Source organism: Topomyia yanbarensis, chromosome 3, assembly GCF_030247195.1.
Source record: "Topomyia yanbarensis strain Yona2022 chromosome 3, ASM3024719v1, whole genome shotgun sequence".
In the NCBI taxonomy this organism is placed as follows: domain Eukaryota; kingdom Metazoa; phylum Arthropoda; class Insecta; order Diptera; family Culicidae; genus Topomyia; species Topomyia yanbarensis.
The window spans coordinates 177,719,048-177,745,751 of NC_080672.1; the positions used below are offsets into that span (position 1 = coordinate 177,719,048).

At 36.8% G+C, this 26,704-nt stretch overlaps 1 protein-coding gene across 3 annotated transcripts in view; it reads left to right on the plus strand.

Annotated features, from left to right (window-relative positions):
- The first annotated feature begins 3,275 nt into the window (after window positions 1-3,275).
- The window catches only part of LOC131693351 (arylalkylamine N-acetyltransferase 1-like), a 41,417-nt gene continuing 17,988 nt past the window's right edge, over window positions 3,276-26,704 (plus strand). Inside the window, exons 1-4 of one of the 3 annotated variants that reach the window (XM_058981107.1) lie at window positions 3,276-4,255; window positions 7,313-7,552; window positions 7,730-7,929; window positions 7,984-8,056. In XM_058981107.1, coding sequence (XP_058837090.1) covers window positions 7,331-7,552; window positions 7,730-7,929; window positions 7,984-8,056 — 495 coding nt within the window. In that variant the 5' untranslated portion in view covers window positions 3,276-4,255; window positions 7,313-7,330. Of the gene's footprint in view, window positions 4,256-4,275; window positions 4,460-7,304; window positions 7,553-7,729; window positions 7,930-7,983; window positions 8,057-26,704 lie in introns of those variants that run through there. The other 2 variants (XM_058981106.1, XM_058981105.1) reach the window with 2 other exon arrangements.

The following is a 26,704-nucleotide window of genomic DNA, read 5'->3' on the forward strand; positions in this document are numbered from 1 at the left end:
CTGTGACACACGCAGATTTCAATCTATCGGCAACAATTTTCTTAAGACTGACAGCGATAAAAATACAGTGTGAACAATACACTTTAAACTACTTCCACCCAAATTTTTAAGAGAAAATACCAAATGGATCGTTTTCCACGTCATTTTTTCCGTGATGCAATTTGATATGCAGTATCCTTTAATAGCGTTTTTTCGAAACCGCGTTTTTCAAATTGGTGAACACGATAACTCAAAAACTAATCACAAAATTGACTTGATTTTTTTATGAAAATGCACAATATGTGTAGCCTGTCGGTGAACCACAGAAAACAGAATGAAAAAATTGTTCTCTCTATTATTTTGAAGAAAAGTGCACGAATTTTACAGAAAAATATGAGATTTTTCGGTTTACATGAAGCCATTTTCCTAAACTCGAACTTTTTTTTGGGTTCATCGAGTAACTACAAGTCTAAGCTTTACAAATTTTTCTTAATTTCCTGTGTCAAACAATTTTATCAAGAGTCATCGTGTTAGCCGCGGCGCTCCTCGACGTGGAAATGGTTGGACGTCTACTCTTGGAACGCTCGTATGTGTGGCTCTGCGTGGCTGCCGACCCTATTCTGCGCGGCGTGTGACGTGAGACGACTAATCTCACCTCACTCTACGTGACTTCACCCAATTCTGAAGAGTCACTTCGGGTGACGTGAGACTCCCATTTAACCGCAATGAGGAATCTCACCTCACCCGAGTCGACTCTCAGAATCGGGTGAGAAAAGTCACGTAAAGTAAAGTGAGTTTCGTCGTCTCACGTCACACGCCGCGCAGAATAAGGCAAATATTTTTTTCGTACAGAATAAACGTACATATTTAAAGCTTAACATTACATAAAAGATGCATTGTTTCCTTGCCTTCAAAATCGTAAAACAAAATAACTTTCGGTTTGAGCACTTTACACCAGACGCCTTCCTTAATAATACAGCGAAGACCTGATTTTATTATTTCCCCCTGATTATGTCAGCTTTTTGATTCGACTTTGAGTCTCGCATGAAGATTTGCTCGATGAGCTCTAGCAGACGAACCAACTCAAATTCGAGTAAATCCATTCATGAGCACATTTTTCTTATCTTATAAATGCAAAATATACAAAAATAAATGTATCTTTTTGTTTTACGCTGGATATTTATACTAAATAATCAGAACCATCTTGGGTGTTACAATGACGTCAGACCTCTGGCAACTGCATATTTGTCAATCCAGTTCCAAAACACTCCATGTTGTGAGTTATACAGAATATCGCTAAGCCGATAGTCTCAATGTTGTATTTCAAAATGGCCTCAGACATCTCTATCATGCGCTCATTAGGCCCGCTCGGAAAATATGCAGACTGATTGGGTTATTGAAAATTCTGTTAGACCGGAAGTCGTCATCTTGGTATTCCAAATGGCCTCAGGCATCGATATTTGGTGCCTACTCGTTAACACTGTACCGAAAACAACCATATTGTTAAAGTGCGGGACAAAAGGAAACCTCAAGATCCGACGTTTCCACTTTTCCAAAAACCTAAGGAATTGGAAAAAGCAAAGACCGTGCTACTTGCATAATCCGTACAAAAAAACCTGTTCAAAAATCGTCTAAGTCTTTTGCCTTCAAAAGGACTTAGAACATTTTTGATAAAACTCCGAAATCATCCCTTTTCCTAAAATCGTCTAAGTCTTTTGCATTGAATGTAACGCGGTTTTTATTTGCACGATTTTCGGAATTAACGCGGTTTTTTTTGCACGGTTTTCTGAATTAACACGGTTTTTTTACACGGATTTCGCAATTAACGCGGTTTTTTTTACACGGATTTCGCAATTAACGCGGTTTTTTTGCACGGTTTTTTTACACGGTACGTATCCCCCGTGTAAAAAAAACCTTAGTGTATTTGTTTACAGCGGGTTAGGGTATCGGTCGCCGAGGGCAATCCACGGATGAGGCGACCAAATAACGGCTGCTGAGCGGAAACACAATCATTGTCAAAGTTCGGGTGATTTCGTTATTTCTCCGAATCAGACTCACTGATCGCGCTTTAATACACTCAGTCAAAATACTGAACCTTCTTTCTGTCCATGAATACAAACGAAGTTAGAAGTGCGCGACGGTTCTAAATTTTTCTGGTTAGGTTATTTGTTTAAAAATGTGGTGTACAGTGTTAATAATTGTCTTACTATTTACAGTTTAAAATATTTTTGAGTCTAAGGATAAAAATTGTTACGAATAAAAGGAGGTGACAGATACATACGGTGTTAAAAGTAAAAATTTAATAGGTAGTTAAAGTGCTAAAATATGTACAGTTTCGGTAATTAAAATTAATATATATTAAAATTTATATCTAATAGTGTAAAATTGGCTAAAGCTAAAGGCACGAAATTTGTTAAAAGCTAAATAAAATGTGTACTCACGATAAAAAGGTAATTTATATGAAACGTTATAAAATGCTGGTATAGGTTAGGGTCGATAAGAAATGTGGCCGATTTTCTAATATTGCTGGGTAGGTTCCCAGTGAACCTTTTTATCTCGGGCTTCGGTCTACGTCCGTAAGTCGCTCTATTCACAGAAATTATCATCAGAGACCTATCTGAATAGTCCATCTATCACGGTGAAGAAGACTCAACGCAAATAAGGACCAGCGGACAGATTGTACACGGCTCTCAGACGCTATTACGACAGCAATATCGCACCTGCTGACGAAATTCGGCCCTACACCACGTGGTCAATTCCGTCACGACAAGGCAGCTTTTGCATCACATCCACGTGATTGCCTCCGAGAAACGACAACTACATTGGTTCCCGTAACGACACGCTAATATCCAGTATCGACTTCAACTACTACAAGCAGTCGGCAGCAGTCCCGGAAACCTAGCCAGAGATCACCCTAGCATACCAGCATAACTTAAAACCCAAACCGCAAGTAGAACGTAGTGACGTCACGTAGGTTATAGAGTTCATGTTAGCAATTAATAATAAATCCATAATGTTACCGAAGTGCACCGTGCGTTAGTTCAAATAGTATTGGCCCTTATTACCTAGCTACAACACTAGCTTTAATATTCGCTTGCGAACTCAAAAAGGAGTTATCAGCCCTCGTCATTGTTATTCCACCAGAGTTTTGTTTCAGTGTAGTGCTTGTGAGCAACCTGCAGTGAGCGTTTCCACTTTGCCCGCCTTATGTTGGTTTGCAACATTGGTGCTTGCATGTGTTTTGGATGAACCCCCCCCCCCCCCCCGCTCAATGAATGAGTTCCCTCTAGCGCATATGCGACTGCTACCAATTCATCCACTCAAACATTATTTCACCACCCTGAGCAAGTCTAGGGGCTACAAGATAAAACAATTCATCTAGCCAACAAACAAACACAGTATTGAAATGCGGATCAAAGACCTAATAAGAAAGCAAAGGTATGTGTAAATATTTGAACACACAAGTCATTGGAAATTATCATATTAGAAAAAAGGTTTTAATTTATATTCATGTCTGTAATTCATATTAGATATGAATAGTATATAGGGTAATGAGCCTTTTGTTTAGCCATGTTTCTATTATCACCCTACCCACTTGAGCAGCATCTGTCATCTTTGTTGAACCCATTGAGTCAAATAGTAGGGCAACAATGGGGGCACTCGTTTCGAATTTTCGTTGCGCTCAAATACGAGCATATCGCATTTTTCTGGGTATTTGTGTTATCATCTTGGTACTTAACAACGAAGCGAGTAATTAATAAATTAGTGAGGTACACTCCATAATAGGGTAAATTAGGCACTTTACCCTAAGTAGATGAAAGTTCATGACTGTCCTATACGATTTCATTGAGTGCATGTATAACAAATGAATGTACATTATACAATCATTCTCATCAAGGGTGGAAGAGTTTGGCTATCGAAATCCCACTACAAGAAATGCGTGACATGCGTACAAATGGTTACATATATGCCATGCATACTTGGTTGTGTATCTGAAACAGGATATAATGCCAACAACTGTTCTAGTAAACTACCATCTGAAATTGTTATGCCACTTTAATTTAGCAATGATATTCAAATCGAAACCAAGTACCAATAAGACCGCAGAACTAATGTCCTCTATGCTACGGTCGAAATATCGCAATAGGAGAGTAGTACAAGCGTTTTGTTTATTCACAATAAAACGAGAAAACGAAGATACATGTGATTGGCTTTGCATATATACATATAGCGAAAGTCCTAAAATCTCGGAAAACAATGTTATGCTCAACTCAAGGTAAGTGTCATGATTATTCTGTGTGGTGCTGTATCGTGACGCTGCTATCACTTTCACGATATCAGAACGAATCTCATAGCATCCCTTATCAGTTTAGTCTTAGTCCTACCGAAGTCACTATCTACAATTCTACGACAGTTCTATTTGCTATTGTAGTACTGAATAGTAATTCTAGGAATTTACATTAACTGGGTCTTCGTAAAGGTAGGTAGATCGAATTAAATTAAATAAACAAAAGTTTACCGGTAAGAAGTATCAAAGGCTTGATTAAGATGTATTTTACATCATGAATATGTACCATTGGCGACCAGTTGCCATAAACATGAACTTAACTAACGACACTTTCCAAGGCACGTGCGACATTGGAAAAATGGCGATTTTTACGCAATGTTTCCACAAATAATGATTCGGAAACAAAAGAATAACTCAAGATAATTTTCCAGGACAGCGAAATGCTGATAATCGCATTTCATTACAATTTTCACTCCATGTACTCATTACCAATATGCAGGAACACACCATCTCACGCCCATTCACTTTCTCCGAATTTGCAATTATGGAGTGAGGTATAGTATACCAATACTGATAACACAAGCGGACGTGCCTCCTTACACATATTTCTATGAAAGCATGAGAAATAAATAAAATTAGAGCATGATGAAAACACCGCACAGGGGCTTTGGTTGTAAAGAAGGTGTGAATCTTATAGTGGGGTGCTAAGTTTCTTCATAGATTTTCTCTGCTTGTTTTTATGAATAACTAGCTAATACCCATCGCGCGTTGCTGCGACTTTCAACAAAATATGAGGAAAACACAATTTGTTCCGAAGAAGGAAATAATGATCGCATGGTCGTTCTAGGCGAGGATTTGTGAAGTTTCTTTTGCCGCCGTCGGCAGTAAAGCATGATGTTAAGTTATGTTCTATCAAAGACCATGCTATAGACTTGGGTGTAACGCCCAACTCCTACTTAGCAGAAGGCAAAGGGCTCTTCACATTTCCTCTCGATCATGTCCATATGAGCCTGCCTAGTCCTAGTTTTCCGTTCTAAGTTTAGAGACCATTCATAAATTACGTAACGCAAAAATTGCCCGAAATTGACTCCCCCTCCCCCCATGCAACAAATTGTCATAAATTTCTCCATCCCCCTCCTCTATTACGTAACAAATTCCTCGAAAAAAATGTTTTTTCGCCGGTGAAAACATGTTACGTAACGATCTAGCTTACTCCCCCTCCCCCTATGTCATAACATTGTCGTACCCCATCCCTTCCTAAAAGCGTTACGTAATTTATGAATGGTCCCTTATAACTGATTCGCTCTAGAACATAGCTGCAAATTTTCAACAGGTTGTTTTGAACTTGAAGTTGGAACAAATCTTAAATCATGCCCAACTATGTTCAATTAGCAGTTGTTTGTTTGCATCGTTCATTAAAACAGCTAAGTTGCTCAATCATTTTCCATTCATTTTCAATTTCATTGACCCTGTGAATATCTTTCTACTGTATATTGCCTATGTTTTTCAAACAAAACTACTCTGAACATACTTCTTACTGTTCATGCAAGCTTGAAAATGCAAAACATGTCAACATTTAACCTATACTGGCCTCTACAGTACATATGATAACTTTGGTTGGTAAATGAAAAAGTATCAATTTGAAATGAAGACGTACGGTTTAGTTATGAAAATCCCGCCAACTTGAAAGTGAATGATTAAGGGAGGCTTTGAATTTGAATCCTGGTTCAGTTTGATTGAATTGAAAGTTGGCATTTGAACATGAAAATTTGTATCACTGCTCTAGAATACATATCCGTCTTTCAATTTCATTGCTTTCGTTTTCTCTTAGCCTTAATTTTGCCGAAAATAGCCAACAAAACCGATACAGTAAACACATATGTATACCTAATAGGCCACTTTTAAGCATAGCATGCACGAATAAATTAAATTATAATAGGTTCAAACTTTAACCAACCATTTTTTACGCAATAACTCTGCAATTGTCACGTATGTGAATATCGCAAACAAAATAAGTAAAATGAAAATCCCGTTATGCACATGTTATAGGGTAAAATGTCTATTTTCACCATACTAAGCAGGGTGCCTCAATAATTCATAAAATTTCTCGGCCTACAATCAATGGAATGCGTAAAAATTGACATCAACAGCTTTGCTTCATTGTTAAGAGCCAATATAATGACACAAATGCGCTGAAAATAGTGTAATTTTCTTGTTTGAGCGTAATGAAAACTCGAATCGAGTGCCCCTATTGTTGCGCTACCATTTGACTCAATGCGTTGAACAAAGATGGAAGACAAGTGCTCTAACCAACTGCTTCAAATGGGTAGGGTGATAATAGAAACATAGCGAAAATGGGTTCATCACCCTACAATTAATCTGGTTCTGTAGATCGTTATAAAACTGTGTTTATGGCAGCATATACGATGATATGTGAAACGTTTACCCAGTTTGCACCGAGTATCAAACTATCAGCAGAAGCTTAAACTTCAATAAACCAATATAATCTCCTTCACACAACCTTACTAATCAAATCCTCAATCGCACCCGCATTGAACCTAACCTAACTAAAGAGCACACTCCAATATACACCCCAGTTACTGGTCATTCAATTATGTGTGGCGTTTTCAAATAAATTCACCACGGCGCGCTACAGAGTGCCTTGCGTTGGGAGTATTGTATATACTGGAGTCCAGTATATACACCCGACAATAAGTTAGTGTCGGTTTCTGATGAGACGAAGCCGAAACGCAACTAAGTATGAATAATTTTCTGACTAATAAAGTAAGGTATTAGCATATCCATATTATTATTATTGCATTTGCTTTTAGTAATTCCCGAATACCTAGGCAGATTTATTGTGATTCTGTTATCGCAGACGATAACATTGTTGCATAACCAAACCAAATCGTCTAAAATAGGCTGCTTGTGTTATTGTCAATCGTTACGTAGTTAGAGTTGCAATGAAAATATTCAATGAAGTATGTAAGATATTAATATTATCATATAGAAATGCAGTTCAAATAACATGAATTAGTTTTGTAGATCACTAGCAGCACAATCATGCTGAGTAGCAAGGAGCCAAATCTACGTTTGGAGGTAATAACCAGCAAGTATTACGATGATGTGATCAATCATCTGAGAAGAACCTTTTTCGCCGATGAGCCACTGAATAAAGCTGTAAATTTAACTAGACCCGGACAAGGCCACCGGCTGCTAGAACTGCACAGTTTGACTACACTAAAAGATAACATTAGCATTATGGCGATTTCACACGACGGCGAGGTATATCGATTACAATCAAGCTATAAACCTTTCGGCACTCGCGCCGTTGTATTTAGTGCAACAACTTCAGAAACTTTAGCGAAATCTTCTTTCAGCACCAGGGGCTGCTCATTCGCGCGAGTGCCGTAGGGTTACAACAAGAGACATTTTAAAATGGTTTATACTTGCCACTTTTAGATTGCTGGTGTAGCTTTGAATGGAATACTCCATGGGAATAGTGACATAGAGAAGTCATTAGATAAACTGAACGACATCAATGACGAAAACTTCAAAAAGATCTTCAAACTACTCTATGAACAAAATTATAGGATTAATCTGTTCAAACAATTCGATGTCGACAAAATTTTTGAAATACGAATTTTGTCTGTCGATTCTAAGTATGTTGTCCACAATCAATTATTTTATTTTGATAAAAATTTAATTTATTTCAGGTTCAGAGGCCAGGGGTTGGCTAAGATTCTGTTGAAAAAAAGTGAAGAGCTTGCATTGGAAAGAGGTTTTCAGGTAATAATGCTTTCTCATTTATACTACGTCAAGAACATTTATGGAATTCAATGTTTGGTCACTATCATGAATTGGTATAAGCCGGCAACTCAAAACTTATCTAGTTTTCGACACTCGATATTCTCTTCGTCATCACTCCATAGAAGATTTTTTTAATAAACATAGGCAGTGGCGGAACCAGGAAGGGGTCCTGTGGGTCCTAACCCCCACCCTCTCCCCAAATATTCTGCATGTTGAGAAATTTTAAATTCATGGTTTTGAATTGTTTCAAATTCATGTTTTTTGTATTTTTTAACGCCATGTGTGGGAAAGACAATTCAAAAAAAGGATCATTCATAAATTACGTAACGCAAAAATTGTCCAAAATTGACTCCCCCTACATCCATATAACAAATTATCACACATCTTTTTATTCCCTCCTCATCTAACGTAACAAGTTCTTAATTTTTTGTTCTTTAGTAAAACAATGTTACGTATTGTTCTAACTCCCACTCTCCCATATGTCACAACAAGTCACATTTTGTCCACTCCTAAAAGTGATAGGTAATTTATGCATGTTCCCAAATATAACCACGTTGTCCACGATTAATGTATTTCGTATTGTCTAATATTCACTTCAAAATAGAAATTATTGGCTGTGGTCCACTAGGAGGTTAATAACAATCTTTTAACTCTCTTTCCGGACAAACCCAGGCTAGAGGTCGTGCGGCATCCGGCGGCTCAGACAAGAGTCGATTCACTGCGATCTTGCACCCTAGTTGTAAGAGGCGATTGAAAACAGGAGTCCTCAAGTCAAAGTGTTTCTACGATCCAAGGACTGAATGACTGACAGACTAAATTATGCAAGTCGCGCAAGGAGTGTCATTTGTCATGCCCTTGCTGTATCAAGCGAATATATGACACAGTGACCGCCTGTGTTTTTGGCTAAATGTGGGATTCAAATGATGGTCAAGTCCCTAATTACCATTTACAATTCGCTAGAGGCGGTTATAAGACAACGCATTTTGTATGTAGTGTAGTGTAGTGCTCTGATTGACCATGTTAGGGTAACACACATTAATCTTCAGCATGAACGTATTGCAACTATCTATCTGTTGAATTTAAAAACAAATCTAAAATTTTCAGATATTTTTGGCTAAATACATCTTAAGTAAACCCTCTAGGAGCAAACAATATCATAAGATGCAGAAAGTACTAGCTTTGTACTTTTCTATGTGAGGTTGTAGAATTGTTTGTCGAGCCGAGACTCCCCGAGTGTTATAAAATGGAACATCTACAGGCACTGCAGTACATAGCATCAAGTTTTGATGGTAAATTACATAGACCACGGGTGTCAATAACATATTATGTGCAATCAACAGGAATTGGGAGTTTTATCACAAGGACCGGCGAATGACGTGGGTAGTATGGGTAATACTACCTACTTGAAATTATTCGAGTGGGTAATTACCCACTCGAAATATTGAACAAGCTGATTATTTGAAAACTGTCGCGCATGTATCTCGCGCACATAAAGGGTGTCCGGAATCAAAATGCATCACTTTCAAATTTCTATAACTGTATATTCTGTTAAAATTTTGGGTGAAATTTGTTCAATGTCGAACTCTAAACGCGTCGTATCATCCACTGTTGCTTGCTTAGTGGCTATCGGACAAGATTTCTCTATCCAAGGAACGAATGGATACACTGGACAAGGTCCAGAATAGACAAAAATCATCTAATTTACTTTGCAAGGGGTTAACACAATATCATTTGTTTTCAAGCGATGCCATATTCGGCCTTATGTTAGCGAAGTGAAATATTTGTTGAGAAACAAAACGTGAGTAGATGTCCATTTATTCTAGTTTCTTCACATCAGGAACATTGCACTGCTCACGTTCATGTCAGAATAACACTGTGGTAAGTTCGGCTGTCTTAAAAATAGAGAACGATTCTTGTGAAATACAATCGATTTAGGACGTTCAAAAGTTTAATTTTTTCAACATATTTTTTTTGATTTTCTAAGATTTCTCACTTCAAATTTTACCGCATACAGGGCACCAACACTTATTTACTATGGGTGTGTGACCCAGCACCCGTGGCACAAAGCGTCAAACAGATAAATAAACCTTGTCAACGAGAAGATAGTTAGGTAAAACAGACCCAGGGAAAGTCACTCCATGTGAGTTTGAGCTGACATAGGTTTTTATTAGTCCGTTAGCTCGTCGCTGTTGTGCTATCTTATGACAAGCGCCATTTTGCACATTTCGAGAAAAACGATTTTTAAAGTTTGAGATTGAATATCTTGAAACTTATAAATGGCATAAACAATTCAAAGAAAACAAATGATGCTTCTATCTATTCTGCATTAATCTCTCAAATATTACGAAAATCGGTGAACTACATTGCGAGTTTTCTTTAAAAATGTAAACAAAAGTCGGTCTCACACGTGTCATAGGTGTGTATTGATGACAAAATTTGTATGGCGTGTCATAATCGTGCATGGAAAATTTTCCATAGAAAAAAATCATCAATTATTAACTTTTATTCATATCTTTGGCTTCATTTGGTCTATAAACAATTGGTGAGATGCATTTTGAAGGAAATGAGTCAGGGAATCTAGAAAAAATAGTTATTTTTGGTCACAGTGTTGCCAAATATGCTATATTTCCAGTTTAAAACTTAAATTGCATTTTTCTCACAGTTTGTGCATTTTTGTTTTCGAAAATGATTATGCCATTGTGTTTATCAGATAGTTTTACATAAAAAAACATCTCATACATAAAGATAATTTGAGCGAATCCTCAGACACAGTCATTTGAAGCAAAAAATTAAAAATTTCTCAGCACGTTTCTCGCTATATCTCAGTAACCAAGCAGAATATCAAAATTCTGTAAACGCCACTTTGTAGAGATTTTTTGGACAAGTAATGTGGCATATCTAACTCAGTTTACCCCAAAATGGCGTTTGTCATAAGATAGCACAACAGCGACGAGCTGTGACTGACGTTGAATACAATCGTTTATAGTCTTCACTGTCGGATGGGTCTTTAAAACAGCCGACACCATGTCATAACATCCAATGTCATAACGTCTGAAGGGTGGTGCGTCACAAAGTCCAGGACATTGTGGCATTCAAGGGTGCGTCATAACATCCGAAAACAATAATGCGTCAAAAGATCCGAAACCCTTCTTGTGTCCCAACGTCCAAAAGAGGTGCTGCGTCATAATGTTGGGCATCTTATGACGCACACTGCTATTGGGATATTATGACGTAGAGGCATTGCGTTGCGATGCGTAAGCGCGGTGTATTTTGTAGATTGTAGACTGATGACTCTGATTTCCAGCCAGATTACTTGAGGAGCATTGTTTGGGAATAACAATTGATCCAGTCCAAGCGAGAATTTCGCCTGAGAACCACCTTTTGGGCCACGACCATCTTTACCGTAACTTGGGATATGAGAAAGGAAATGTTGATGTGGTACTTACTTAACGAAAGGCCCCGACTCAGTGACACTCCCATGAGTACCCCAGATTGGGTAGTGGGTGGGTTTTTAGTCAGGATTCGCCTCAAGTATGCGATGCGTCTGAGAATATATTTGAGTTTATTGACTGTAGGATACATAAATGTTCTAGATGTTAAGGCGGTTAAACTCTGGGTAACCGTTTATCGAGAGTTTGTTTCATTGAAAACAACTTGAACTCCGGACAGTCGGCTGTCGGAAGTGTTGTCGACGATATAAAAGGGCCCATAAACAATGAGTTTTAAGGGATGCGTTAATCTGTATAAATCTCAGCGAATTGGAAAATTGGTATTGTGGGCTATTCATAAATTACGTCACGCAAAGATTGCCTTATACTAGCTAACTCTCTCTCATATTATCACGTTCTTTATCTCCGTGGTCTAATACGAACCGAATGATTTCAGTTTTTCCCCTTTTGCCTTTATCATATAGAAAGGTTATGCAATCGCTCTAAAAATCAACAAGCCAATCCCGGCCCAGAGAGCCGAATGTCATATGCCATTCGACTCAGTTCGTCGAGATCGGAAAGTGTCTGTGTGTGTATGTATTTGTGTTTATGTGTATGTGTGTATGTGGAAAAAAATGTCACCTCTGTTTTTCAGAGATGGCTGAACCGATTAGCACAAACTTAGTCTCAAATGAAAGGTACAACCTTCCCATTGGCTGCTGTTGATTTTTTTGTTGATGGGACTTCTGGTTCCGGAATTACGGGTTGAAGAGTGCGACAACACAGCAAATTCCCATATAAACTGAAATGAAAAATTCTCAAAGGGGGGAATAAGGGAAAATTTCAAAACCGAATTTGTATTTTGGATGCCAAATGACTTTAAAATGCATGAAACGTTGATATTTGATGCAATCTCGAAAAAAAATTTTAGAAGGAAATTGACTTTTTTGACTTTGGCACATTTTTGCCTTTCTCATATATAAAGGTTATGCAATCGCTCTAAAAATCGTCAACCTAATCCCTAATCCTAATAATTTTTTGGCTTGTATAAGCTTAGGTAGGAGTTTGCAGTAAGGGGTTGCTACTTTAAAATTATAACTTTCTAAACGGATCTTCCTCCTTGATTCGGCGCTGGTTTCAAGCGGTGTTTCAGTGTCGACACATATGTCGTTTTTCATTGAAAAATACTGGGGCGGTGGATTGCATTGGTTTTGCACTTTCTAGCAGAAGTGGGAATGAAACACGTCTAGTGGCCTGCAATAGTATCTCAAAATCGTGACTGTCGATCCATTGTATGTACTATGTGCAAATCGTACTGAATATGTTATACACATTTCCACCATTGTATTGAACATAATGACCCATGGAATCGTAGTTAAGACAAATGAGAAAGGCACAATTGCACCAATAGGTGGATTAAAACAGGTTTTTTAGGAGCACATTACTGCCGCTACATGCAAAAGTGTCCATGTTCTATAAAATTTCTTATATATACATGGCACAATCGTGCGTAAAACGGCCGAATTCGTCAAAGCACATGACGTGCTACCCATCCCATTTATGTCACAATTTGTCAAAGCTCTTTCCTTAATTTATAAATTTTATAAATGGTCCTTTATTGGTCTTATCACAAGCTTATTGAGATCCCGTAACCTCGAATTTTCCATCTCGTTCGAGTAAACGTTGCGATATTACAATGAAGACGCGAAGCAGAAAAAATATCCATGCTGCTTTACTAAACGCTATTAATATCATGCACAAATCAAACTCCCCCCATCTCCAAATAGTAAGTACTTATTCTTAGTTCAATATAATTGATTGACGATTTAATGGACTAAAAGTAAACTATTAAATATCACAATAAAACATTTGTTCCTCGTATTGAATTGACTGCTGCAAATTGGTTTTAAATTGTTCTTGCGAATTGTCAATTCTCAACCCTCAACCCACATAATTCAAAAGTCATCATTCACTTAGAGAAGACCATGCGTATTCCCCACGCGCATTAAATACCCAGTGGATTAGTTTCCTAGTTGGCCAAATAAAACACTAAACAAACAAAGAAATTAGTACTATGCTATATTTCACCCTAAGGAGGAAAATTTGGTAAAAACCAAAATTTCTCACTAGGGTGAAAATTTGTTGGTAAAAACCAGTCTTTGTACAGGAGGGCACAAATCCTTATTTCATACTATGTTGCGTTTCGGCTTCGCCTCTTCAGAAACCGACACTAACGTATTGTCGGAATAGATTAAACAGAACTTCTGCTCGAACGGGACATCACGGGCATAAACAGAACTTCTGCTCGAACGGGACATCACGTTTGATCAGTCGTTTGATTGAAACACATAGTGTGTTTTAGTTTTAAGGGATTTGCGTCAAGCCGGCGCTAATCTATTCCGACAATACGTTAGTGTCGGTTTCTGAAGAGGCGAAGCCGAAACGCAACATAGTATGAAAGAAATTAGTTTGCCCAGTCTAAAGAAATGTCAGCTCGATTGGCATCAACCGGCGGATACGTGTTACCTAATGCCATCAAATCAAAGAACATTTAAAATTACATACGACAAAATATGTGCAATTCAGAATATAGCAAATGAAGACTGCTTAATTATTTGCATTAAAAGAAGATAGGAAAAAATATTTGCATAATCGAGGTGGATCATTTCAAAGATAGCACTGCTGATGAATCACTTTATAAAAATAAGTGATAAGGGACGCGGACAAAAATAGCTGACCACCGCCGTTATTATGACGGAGACGCATTGTATCATAAAGTCCGGGATGATATGACGCACTCTGTTTCGGATAGTATGACGGATGGGCACTAGAGTGGGACAAAAATTAGATTCCAGTTCCGAGCAGCTTTTTAGGTACCATTTGTGTACTAGAACAACTGTGCAAATTCTTAGCTCGATCCCTTAAACTATAGTTTTGCGCCCACTGTTTAAAGTTTACATGGGTTTTTGTATGGAAAAATTAACTGTCAGTTGTCACGGTAAAGATGGACACGTCTATCCATACCAGGACACATGCTAGTGAACTTGGGTGATTCGTAGCTATACTAAGCTCGACCCTCATTAGCAGAAGACAAAGATTAAGCCCGTACGATATTAAGCCTGTTTTAATGACCCTGCCACTTCTAGTTTTCCGATCTGTTTACTTCACATCCTTGCTCTCACTTGAGTACTATGGCTCCAATTTTCATAACTTTCCCTACCCAGTAATCTCTAGCTAATTGAATTCGTTAAAATGTAAAAAAGAAAATTTGAGTGACATAGCCAAATAAAGGAACAAAGAAAATTTAAAAAAGGAAAATTAACTTTTACAAAATAATTCCTCCAGGAGTCGCCCATTGATTCCTAAAAATAAATCGTTATGTGTCTTTGATAGGAAATTTAACAAAAAAAAGTCTCGAAAACCACGAAACGATCTGACGCTTGAGCAAAAAGTTATTAAGCTGAAACCGATTGATGCTCTGACGATTGATGAAATATTCATTTTTTCTAGCACCACTGCTGTTTGTTGTCCAATAGACTGGTTCTAGCAGTTCTAGTTCTGGTTTTAGCTCCACCAGACTCTACTGATTCTTTTTATGACCCTTAGTAATTGTGCAAATTTTGGTACCGATCGGTTATGTCTACGGACGCTCCAAAAATTTCAAAGTTTATATGTAAATTAGTATGGAAAATCGGTTGAAATTGAAAATAAATTCTTAAAAATCACCTCATCGATCAATTCATGAGAACACTATATATTTCTAAATGTATTCTTCTACTGAACACATTCGTGGAACACTGTAAGTTTGTGAAAATTCGCTGACAAAAGTTATTGGCATCTTTACACAGAAAATATATGTAGGGGGCGCTACATGCTTGGGGTGGATGTTTTGCGAATAAACTGTCAGATCAGTAGGAAATCTTTAAAAGTTTACATAATTTTTGCATTTTTAAGAAAATTGACCTTAGTTGTATAATAAAATGAACGTGAAGTGGAAGAAAACTAATTTCCTTCAAGATGGTAATCAGAGCCACGAAATTTCAAAATCAGTTACCTATTTCTGCTTGCATTTACCGAAACCGACATTCAGATTCAACGCCTCCCTCATTCATTCACTTTCCTACTGACTGAAATTTCATGCAGAATCGAATGCTTGAGTGCAGAGGAAATATAAAATTCATTCACCAACCAAAGCAATCATTTGTTATTATGTCGACAGTTTGAAGGCAAAAGTTGGCATCTTCTACATTTTCGAGCATAAGTGAACTGCGTAATCTATATCTGATGCACTTTTGCTCAATAATCCCTCTCAGAGCCAGCATAAAAACAAAATTCACTTTGCTTCTAAAACCGAAATCTAGCGAAATCGTCTTAGAGCAGCTGCGGCTGCTCGTTCAGTGAGCCATTTGCGCGACTTCCGGAGGGATAATAGATATAAACAATAACGATGTGCTATAGTTAGCCTTCTATTTATTCTTCAAAATGTACCATCTTTGATGGTATTTTTTGTAATCAATGAATTGCTTTTGTTATTCTTCCATGCATACTTCCTTTGGTACCTGTCCAAGCTGAATTTATTTTTAATTGCATTTAATATACAGCAATATAAACAAGTCAGCATCTCGGCTTAGTTGAACGTACTTGACCGTTTCCAAAATATCTTCGATCACATTCAATGTTTCTAAAATATAATTTGACTCTGTCTTAATTAGCACGGAAGGGTTCAAACTGAGGAAATTATAGGTGGTAAAGAAATGCCAATATGTTAATTAAGGGTGGGAGGGGGGGTGTGAGTAAGGGTTTCAGCGTGAAAAAAACACTACGAATCTATCAAAACTTTTGTACATTATAGTATATCATTTCAATAACATGCTGTAATTTTTCTATGCAAAAATATCGACAAACGACCCGGTGACGATTTTTGTACAACGTCTCTGCAAAAACATGATTTGCGGTGTTACCTGCCATTCCAAAACTACTTAACCGATTTCATTCAAACTTTGCATACACATTCTATGTAAAAAATACCTAACCCCTACTTTGAGTTTTTGAGATAAATTTACTTTACTTTTACTCATTTTAAATAAAAATTGCTATTTTTCACGATAAATTTTTAATATAGAAAATGTATGCCAAGTATGAAATCGGTCAAGGTTGCACAGAGAAAGGGTAAAATTCGCAAACGGAAAAAGCAGTTTTTTTCTACACCGTATGTCAGATCTTCTTAAAAATGAATCAGCAGTACTGTAACAACATTCTACATACGCTGATTGATTTTTATGAAGATCTGACATACGGTGTGGAAAAAAAACTGCTTTTTTCGTTTGCGAATTTTACCCTTTCTCTGTGCAACCTTAAGTAGTTTTTGAATGGCAGGTAACACCGCAAATCATGTCTTTTCCACAGACGTTGTACAAAAAGCTTCGTCACTGAGTCGTTTGTCGATATTTTTGCATAGAAAAATTACACCATGTTATTGAAATGACACACTTTGTTTCACGCAAAGTTCTAAAAAATTCGCAAAAAAGTGTTTTTTCACACTTTTACTTTCCCCTTTAATAAAACACCCATTTGCAGTTTTCCACCAGGAGTAGTAGTTTTAGAACAGACCCTTGTATATATTGCGCGAAAGATATAGTCAAGTGCAAATTCCACAACGTTAACAAAAAGTCACTTCCTCTAGGAGCCACAGAGTGATTTACAAAGAACAGCTCGAATATATACAAGATGACGATAACACTGAACCATCTGATGAACTTTATTCACGTCATCATGCCATTATTACAATGTTTAAAAAATGTATCAAAGTTTGTAGATAACATTGAGAGGTTGAATACGTCAGCAGAGGAAATATCTGCTACTATGCCAAGGCTTTTGACGGGTAAACCAAAGGAATAGGTGAAACACTCATTCCCTTCAAGAAAAAAATGCATCACAGCAACAAGTTGCAAGCTCACATAGCCTTTTCTACGGCTCATGTACGTACACTAGAGTGGGACATGGTTATATGAAAAAAATAAAATTTCGCTCCGAGTAACTTTTTGGGTCCCATTTAGCTCCCAGAACAACTGTGCAAATTTTTAGTTCGATCGGTGAAACTATATTTTTGCGCCCACGGTTTAAAGTTTACATGGGATTTCGTATGGGGAAAACGTCTTTTGCAAATGAATTCTTCCAAGAGTCGCCCGTTACCTCCTAAAAGACAATAGATGTCTGATTTTTATAGGAAATTTGTCAAGGAAACAAAGTCTAGAAGAACACAAAACGATCTGATGCTTGTGGAAAAAGTTATTAAGCAAAAACCGATTGATGCCCTGAAGATTTATGAAAAATTTTACTTTTCATAGCATCACTGCTGCTGACGGTCGAATTATATACAAAATCTTTAATTTTCTCTTATTATTGACAAAAGAAGACTCAATTTATCCCTCAAAACTTTTGCGAAGTGGCCAAAGAGTATAGAAACATGATTAAGACACATTAAGAGAAGATCAAAACAAAATTGCATATAATTGAACAACCAACAACAGTGGTGCTAGAAAAAATGAATATTTTATCAATCGTTAGAGCATCAATTGGTTTCAGCTTAATAACTTTTTTCTCAAGCGTCAGATCGTTTCGTAGTTTTCGAGACTTTGTTTCTGTGGTAAATTTCCTACAAAAGCCATATAACGGTTTATTTTTAGGAAGCAATGGGCGACCCCTGGAGGAATTCTTTTGTGAAAGTTAATTTTCCCATATAAAATCCCATGTAAACTTTAAACAATGGGCGCAAAAATATAGTTTCAGGGATCAAGCTAAGAATTTGCACAGATGTTCTAGGACCCAAAAGGTACCCAAAAAGTTGCTCGGAGCTGGAATCTATTTTTTGTCCCACCCTAACGTACACGTCACATGACACAAACACTACCTCACTAGCTGGTGGAAAACAATAAACAAAGACGACAAAATCAAATGGGATTGTTTTCAACCAGGAAGCTGCAGATGTGTTCGTGAGACTGAGCGACAAGAACTCAATGGTCTTTTGTCAAACTCCCACTAAGAAAATGATTTCACGATCACCTGCTGAGGGTCTTATACTGTTTTCGGTTTTAGATCAGAGTCGCCCTAGGCTCGCTCTAATATTTACAAAATCCATACGAAAGTGACAACTCAGAGCAGTAAGTATCTATCCGTGATCTCGATTGAATTTGTAGTTTGAATAATACACTTTCGTACAAATTGATCGGCTTTTCATAGTGCCCAGCAAACATTGGCAGTTTTATTTTCATAGGAAACTGTGGCTACGTTAACATCCGTCATGTTGTGAATAGTAAATATGTTAACTCATCGCTGTTGTGCTATCTTATGACAAACGCCATTTTGGGGTAAACTGAGTTAGATATGTCACATCACTAAAAAATCTCTAGAAGGTGGCGTTTTCAGAATTTTGACATTCTGCTTGATTACTGAGCTATAGCGAAAAACGTGCTGCGAAATTTTATAATTTTTGCTTCGAATGACCGTGTCTGAGTATTGGCTCAAGTTATCTTGATGTATAAGATGTTTTTATGTGTAAAACTATCTGAGGAACACAACGGCATCATCATTTTTAAAACAAAAATACACTAATTGTGAGAAAAATGCAATTTAAGTTTTAAACTGGAAATATACCATATTTGGCAACACTGTAACCAAAAATAACTATTTTTTCTAGATTTACTGACTCATTTACTTCAAAATGTATGTCACCGATTGTCTATAGATCAAATGAAACCAAAGATATGAATAAAAGTTAATAATTGATGATTTTTTTCTATGGAAAATTTTCCATGCACGATTATGACACGCCATACAAATGTTGTCATCAATACACACCTATGACACGTGTGAGTGCGACTTTTGTTTATATTTATAGTCAAAACTCGCAACTTAGTCAACAGATCTTCGTAATATTTGAGAGATTAATACAGAATAGATAGAAGCATCGTTTGTCTTCTTTGGATTGTTTATACCATTTATAAGTTTCAAGAAATTCAATCTCAAACTTTAAAAATCGTTTTTCTCGAAATGTGCGAAATGGCGCTTGTCATAAGATAGCACAACAGCGACGAACTACTGTCAAATGGTATAAGCTTGCATTTCATCATTGAATCATGTTATTTCACCAGCGTTCTTATTATTATCTCGTTTGTATTTGTAGTATTTGTTACTTATTTTCGAGCCAGCATCGTGTGGCTAGTTGCACAATCCTTTTTTCTAATAGCCATCCGCAACAAGATTGCTTGGACATGATGATAACACCTTAAGGACGTCCGCACAGACACTCAGTTCTCTAATCTTATCTTAACGATGCTAGACTAGATTGCTTATGCGAAAAAGCTTTTACAATATTTGATAATATTATGGAGGACTCCATCCCCTCTTGCATAGTATAAAGTTCACCTAAGCACTCGATCGTACCATATTGGTCGATTGGAATATCAAGTTAATGATATGAATTTAAAATCAGATGATTCAGTATCCTATAGACACATTTCGTGACGTTACAACGATTTGACGAATCTTCATTCGATAAATATGTTATAACTTTATCAAATGAACGCCCACATCATAACGTATTACAGATTCAGAAAGTAGACAAAATTTCACGAAATATTCAATCAACATAAACTGAATATACTGGAAGAAGATTGTTTTATGACCGATAAGGTAACGTGACGTTACAACGCGTCACAAATTTGATCTTCCAACGTATTTCAATAAAAGGCTTATCATCAAATTCTAGTAGGGTGATGAGCCCATTTTCGCCATGTTTCCTTTATCACCCTACCCATTTGAAGCATTTGGTTGGACCATTGTCTGCCGTCTTTGTTCAACGCATTGAGTCAAATTGTAGCGCAACAATAGGGACACTCGATTCGAGTTTTCGATGCGATCAAACACGAGAAATTCACTGTTTTCAGTGCAGCGCAGTTTGTGTTATTATATTGGTTCTTAACAACGAAGCAAAGCGCATTCCATTGATTGTAGGTAGACAATTTTCACGCATTCCATTGATTGTAGGCCGAGAAATTAATGAATTAGTGAGGCTCCCTGCTTAGTAAGGTGAAAATAGGCACTTTACCCTATATTCAGTTTATGTTGATTGAATCTTTCACGAAATTTTGTCTACTTTCCGAATCTGTAATAAGTTTTAATGCAGGGGTTCATTTGATCAAGTTATAACATATTCGTCAAATCGTTGTAAACGTCACGAAAGAATGTGTCTATAGACTCCAGAAGCTCCTACAACACCGCAGTGCAAGAGTAGGGTTATCACATACCCACTGATTCCCAAATCGTAATGCAACTTTTATAAATTTTGAACAACGAACAATAGTGGTTCGTTTATTATTGAAAACATTTCAACAATTTTTTATCGCAATATGCCTGTGCGACATACGTATGAAAAGTATGAATGTAGCTTAACAATTTGTTGATAACAACGCCACCACCACAACAAACGGAGGTTTCAGGAAGCTATCACTGTGCCAGGAGGGTGGTTCAACCGTCGATGCGAAGCAAAAAGTTGTCAAAATAGATCTCCGTACAGTGAGAAGGATCTCAAGTGTGTCGTCTAAGCCTACAATAGAAATCCCAATAATTCAGTGATAAATGTGGTACAAAAACTGCCTTTAACCAAATCTTTTGCGCAAGATCAGTGGCGGATCCAGGGGGAGGGTCCTGGGGGTCCGGGCCTCTTTGAAATGTTTTTACCTGATGAGAAAATTTTAATTAGAGCTTTATATTATTTTCAAACTTAAAATCATTACAAACCAAACTTGACCAACAAAACTGATATTGATTAAAGAAGGTTATTACTTATTACGAATTGCACAATTTTCATTTTAGAATCGAAATTTCAGGCCCCTCCCAAAATTTTTTCCTGGATCCCCCCTCTGTTTAAGATGTAAACACACGTACAATATTCAAAAGGCGTCAAAATGCGATAAACGACAGAACAATGGGAAAATCACGTGTCTGGAAGCACTACACTCAACCTTATCACCTCGTTATGGATGACGAAAGAAGATTTCCGGCGCCTTCCTTTTGATTACAGCTTGTCATAAGTGGCATTCCTGAGGAAGCTAGAAAACAGAAGACGTCAAAGTTTGCTAAAATGCATGATTTGGCAGGCAATTCGCTCACGTGGAAAGCGGAATAGCCCGTTTATGATAACCAGAACGGTCAAGTGTACTTGAATAAAGTGACAAATCTCTAGTAATAGATCCCCTCCCTATGATTATCTTCCTATCTACTCAGACTAAAAGTGTAACGTTTTCCCTGTTCATCACACATTAGACAAAAGTACGGAATGTGTTAAATTCAGTGGAAAATACAAATATTTTATGATGTTGCTTGCCCTTTTTTATCCTTAAGGGGTTATTTAAAATGTAAGTAACCTCGACATTATCTGAAACTTTGAAATATCTTTTTTAAATTCAGCATATAGGAACCTACTTTGTTTCGTTTCAATACAACAAACAACTTTACAGAAGATACAAAGAGCGTAAGAGGATGAGAAATAAAGTTATCGAGAAAAACCTAATTTTATGATGATCCATAATTTGAGAACTATTGAAGCTAGATATACAATATCTTCAGCAATTTTGGTTCCAATAATACAGGCTACAATTTCACTGATGCCATAAAATCTCTGTCTGAACTACTATGGAAAATAACTTTTGTATTGCAAGATAGATATCATCACATATTGAAATCCCATAACTACGAACTAGGACCCCTACGAAGAGAGCTTGGCGACTAGGTTTCATGGGTATTCTCCAACGATTGAATCTCCAAGTGACTTGGATGAGGTCGTGGATAAAACAAACTCACTCATAGTAGCAGCACACCAAGAGGCTGTCTGCCCGAGGTATGCGTTTATCTAAAGGAACTCCTTGGTTGAGACTTAAAGAATCATGTAGAAGAGTTTGGATTTGCAGACGCAAAGACTGATCGGAAGCATTTAATTCGGCTCGCAAACCTTACAGAAATGCAATTTGACCCTCTGAGCGAAGTAGTTGGAAAGGCCTTGGCACAAATGTCTCAAGACTGAACAAATTTAGTAGATTCAATAAGCTACTTTAGAAATCGATAGATTTTCATGTCAGGTTATCTAGAACTGCTTTTGGTTGATGCTCGTCTGACGTAACAATGATGTACTCAACTGTCTTTTTGACACACACTTTAAAAACTGTATCACCACCGACAATTGCCCCTGAGTTTTTTTGTTGTAATCCTGATTCTTGGACATTTGCTCAAAATGTGACATATGGTATCGTCGATGATTATCCTGTATTTGCATTAAGCACGCTTTTGATTTGATACAGCAAGCCTTATGTATATTTGATTAATGGTAGGTTTGTTCCAGTACACGGAAGTCACTCCCGAGTAAACAGGAGCAAAAAATACTTGCTCCTTTTTACTCTGGTTTGCTACCAGAAGAAGGAAAAAGAGAAGAAGAGAATGCAGGAACGATTTTCTCCGGAGTACTTCCAGTTTCTCCTGGTACTAGAACAAATCTGGTGTCTTCACGTTGGTAAATCAATGATTCCAATTAATACATCATTGGTGCTCTTCACGCAACGAATGATTACAAGTGGAGCTCGTCTGATGCAGTACTTTGACTCTTAATTTATTGCCGCAAATCCATTTAAGTACGTTGGGGTAACATTGTTATTTTACGGAATAACGGTTGGTTTTAGCTGAATTTGGAAGAATTTTAATACATAATGTGCGTCATTTCTTGGCTACAAAATTTTAGTTCTACGTTTTACCGCATAAAGGACGCCAACACTAACTTTTTAACAGTGTAAGATAGAAATTAAAAGTCTTCTACAAAGTTGTAGAACAGACATTCCTCAATATTTTTCCCGAACATATTCATATTTTTTTTAAAGTTAGTGATGGCGATTAAATATAGAACTAATATTTTCTAGCCAAACGATGACTCACATAATGCTAAACTCAATTATTATTTATCAAACAAAAAGATTCGTGTTACTCTGCGCCTGATTCAGCACTGTGCGCTGTTTGAACCCATGTAAAACTGACTCATAAATCACTTCGTTAAAATTAAAGCTGGATTTATTAGCAGTCTTCGACAAAGTTGTAGGCAATAAAACTATCTGTATTTCTTTCACTTGTAGTGATGAACTGATGCATACAGTTCCACCTTGCGGTGAAAAAATGAGCTAGTGGGTTTTAACCATGTAAATTATTGAAAAATGCCATACAAACGTCAAGTACGTTGGTCCGGTAGCTAGACATGTCCGATTTGGTTCAAATTTGGAATATAAACACTTGATGGGGCTAGAAATCGACCTAGGGGTGAGCCGATTCAGTTTTCAAAAAATCTTTTTTTTTTCTGGGCAGTTATTATACATATTGTGCTCTGAACCGAAACCCAATTGATCGTGCAGCTAGTCACACACATATGGCCACAAATTGTTACTTGGGATGAGTATATATGTATGGTTCCCATATCAGGCGAGTGAAAACCCAGGGTAATTTATAAGGGAGTCCCCCCCTCACGTCTCGCTAGAACGTGTCTGTCAATACTCTCCCCAGGGATCTGCCAGAATGTCTTTGGTGGGACAGTTTGTCATACTGACGGTTCTTTGGTGGAGAGTCGAGCCGGTGCTGATTCTACTGTCGTGAAATGGGAATAGACCAATCCTATTCGCTTGGTGGATACTGTACCGTAATCCAAGCAAAAATCTTCGTGACTCCGTGTGTCGTATTCGAGATCTAAATTATTAATTGTATGTCGAGATCAAATCAAATGACTTAGCATTTCAAATGCTATCTACCTTCTATGGGTACCCGGTCATTCCGGTATTATTGGAAATGAATGGGCGAATGAGTTGGCTAAAGCAGGCACTGCGCCTGAGTTCGTTGATTCAGTTTTACCACTGTCGATTAATTCGATAAAGCACGAGATTTCGCTTTTGCAAACCATTGGTATAGCTTGTAAACTTTCGCTCTAATAAAAATATGCTATATGCTTTATCAATAGAGTTCATTATTCCTACAGGAGTGAAGAAATTAGGTTTTTGTGTTTTCCAAAAACCTATCTTTTTTCACCACCTATTTTTTCTTATCAGGAAAAGGATGAGAGGACATGACAAATAACATCAAATCTCCGAATTACATGGGGAACGTGCCAATCGTGCCAATATATTCTGATTCTTGATTGATATTACCTCATTGAGTGGTTGTGAACCGGATAAAAAGTACCCATTGTTAGAATCAACAAAGTACCCATTTTTGACAGCTCGAATAACTTTCGAAAATGAGCAATTTGATACATAAATGGGTAAAGTTTTTTGCCGTATATGCTTTAGTGCACCTATTGTAAGCTTATATGTTTTATATTCACGACAAAGTACAAACGTCTTTGACAACGTACTGTTCGAACTTTTCATTCCATCCAGAGGTGACTAAGAATAAATTGCAACTTATTCTATTGTGTGCTTTTTTTCTGTATTCCGCATTTAATCTACTGAACAATATGGTTAGTCTACCTAAAGTACGGTGTGCTTTTTCAATGTATTCTAAAGTTTCAGCGTTTTTAGTTATACCTCTTTGAAGTTTGATGGTATTGTATTGGTTACAATTATAAAACCTCATCTATGATAATAATTTTAATTACCGCATGTTAAACTAAATTTTAACAATAGAACTGACGATGTTTTAAACAATGGAAGTTGCGTGTCAAATAATAGATACCGCAAGGTGCTGAACGCAAGTTTGAGCATGCCCGTTGGTTGAGTTCGCGTGGACTGGGGCTAGTGTGTTATCGTGGGCACCATCGAAATGCGCCGCATGTTGGAAGAGCGCGGCGCGTGACAACAAAGTTCATATCTCTGGACAGTACCAAAAGGACAAAATTTTCTTTTCAGATTATTAAAGGTAAACGTTTTCGGGTCATTTGACATACTTTATGATTTTTGTAGCACCGAGAACGCGAAAATATGTTAAATTGTTTACTTTGTTAATTGTTAAAATACTGCTATTAAAACAAATATTCCTTAAATATTCATTTAAATGACGGTGCAAACATTATTCTAAAAGTGTACAAAATTTCACGCAATTTTCTAGAATAGATTTTAAGAAAAAAGAAATCGAAAAAAAATCAATTTTAGCAAAATATTTATACTAAAAGTTACATTCCATGTCCCTTATGCTAAAAAATATTTTTCGAGGAAATGGGTGATTTTCTGGAAATTACGAGGCCCCCCGACGAAATTTCAAAACAAAACCATGATTTTCACTGTGACAGTACAGTAATTTTAAAATAATTTACAGTAAGTTATAGTGTTATGCTACAATACAAAAACAATAAATTTTAACGTTTTTACAGTAAATTTCAATGTAAAATAGACTTTTACAGTGAAAAAGGGGGGTAGTTATGTATCTTAACATTAAAAAAATCAATTTTTCTCCATACATTTTTTTTCTCGAAAACAGTAAAGTTTAATGTGAATGCACTGTATCAGTTTTTTGCTGAACAGTGAAATTTATTGTTACATGAAATTTTATTGTAAATCTACTGTGAGAACTTGGCATCGAACAATGTTGAAACAGTAATAACTATAATAATTATTGTTTTATGATTGTTTGTAGGGTAAATGCTAAACTAAATTTTAACAATGCTCGCAGAAACTCTGCCAGCATCAATTTCGCTTTGCTCAACTTTTGCTAACTTTCTGCTTGACACGCTGACCGGGTTTGACTCGTATATTCGCAAGAAACAAAGTTTCACGAATTGAGTGGTCACTTAAAGAGTAGATACCTCAATAGTGTACTAGCTTCGAAATGTCATTAAATCCCATTTATACGATCAGAACTAAAAATCAAAGTCTATTTTTTTCATACGTTTATTTGACACGGCATTTGCAATAGCTTTTTACGCCAGTTTCTTTTTTTACATAGCACGTTACAAAAATCCTTAAGACTAATTTTAACTATACTAGTACTTTGTCTAAAACTAACACTGAAATCACTTTATTGTTTGCTTTTTTCCTTACATTGTTGTATTTCATACTGATCTAGTATTTTCGGGTGTATTTATTTACTTTTTTTCTGTTATTGTCTAAATTTAAAAACTAAATATTCTAGGACCCTTTAATTGGTGAATGATTAGCCTTGGATGAGAGTATGAGGAGATGAA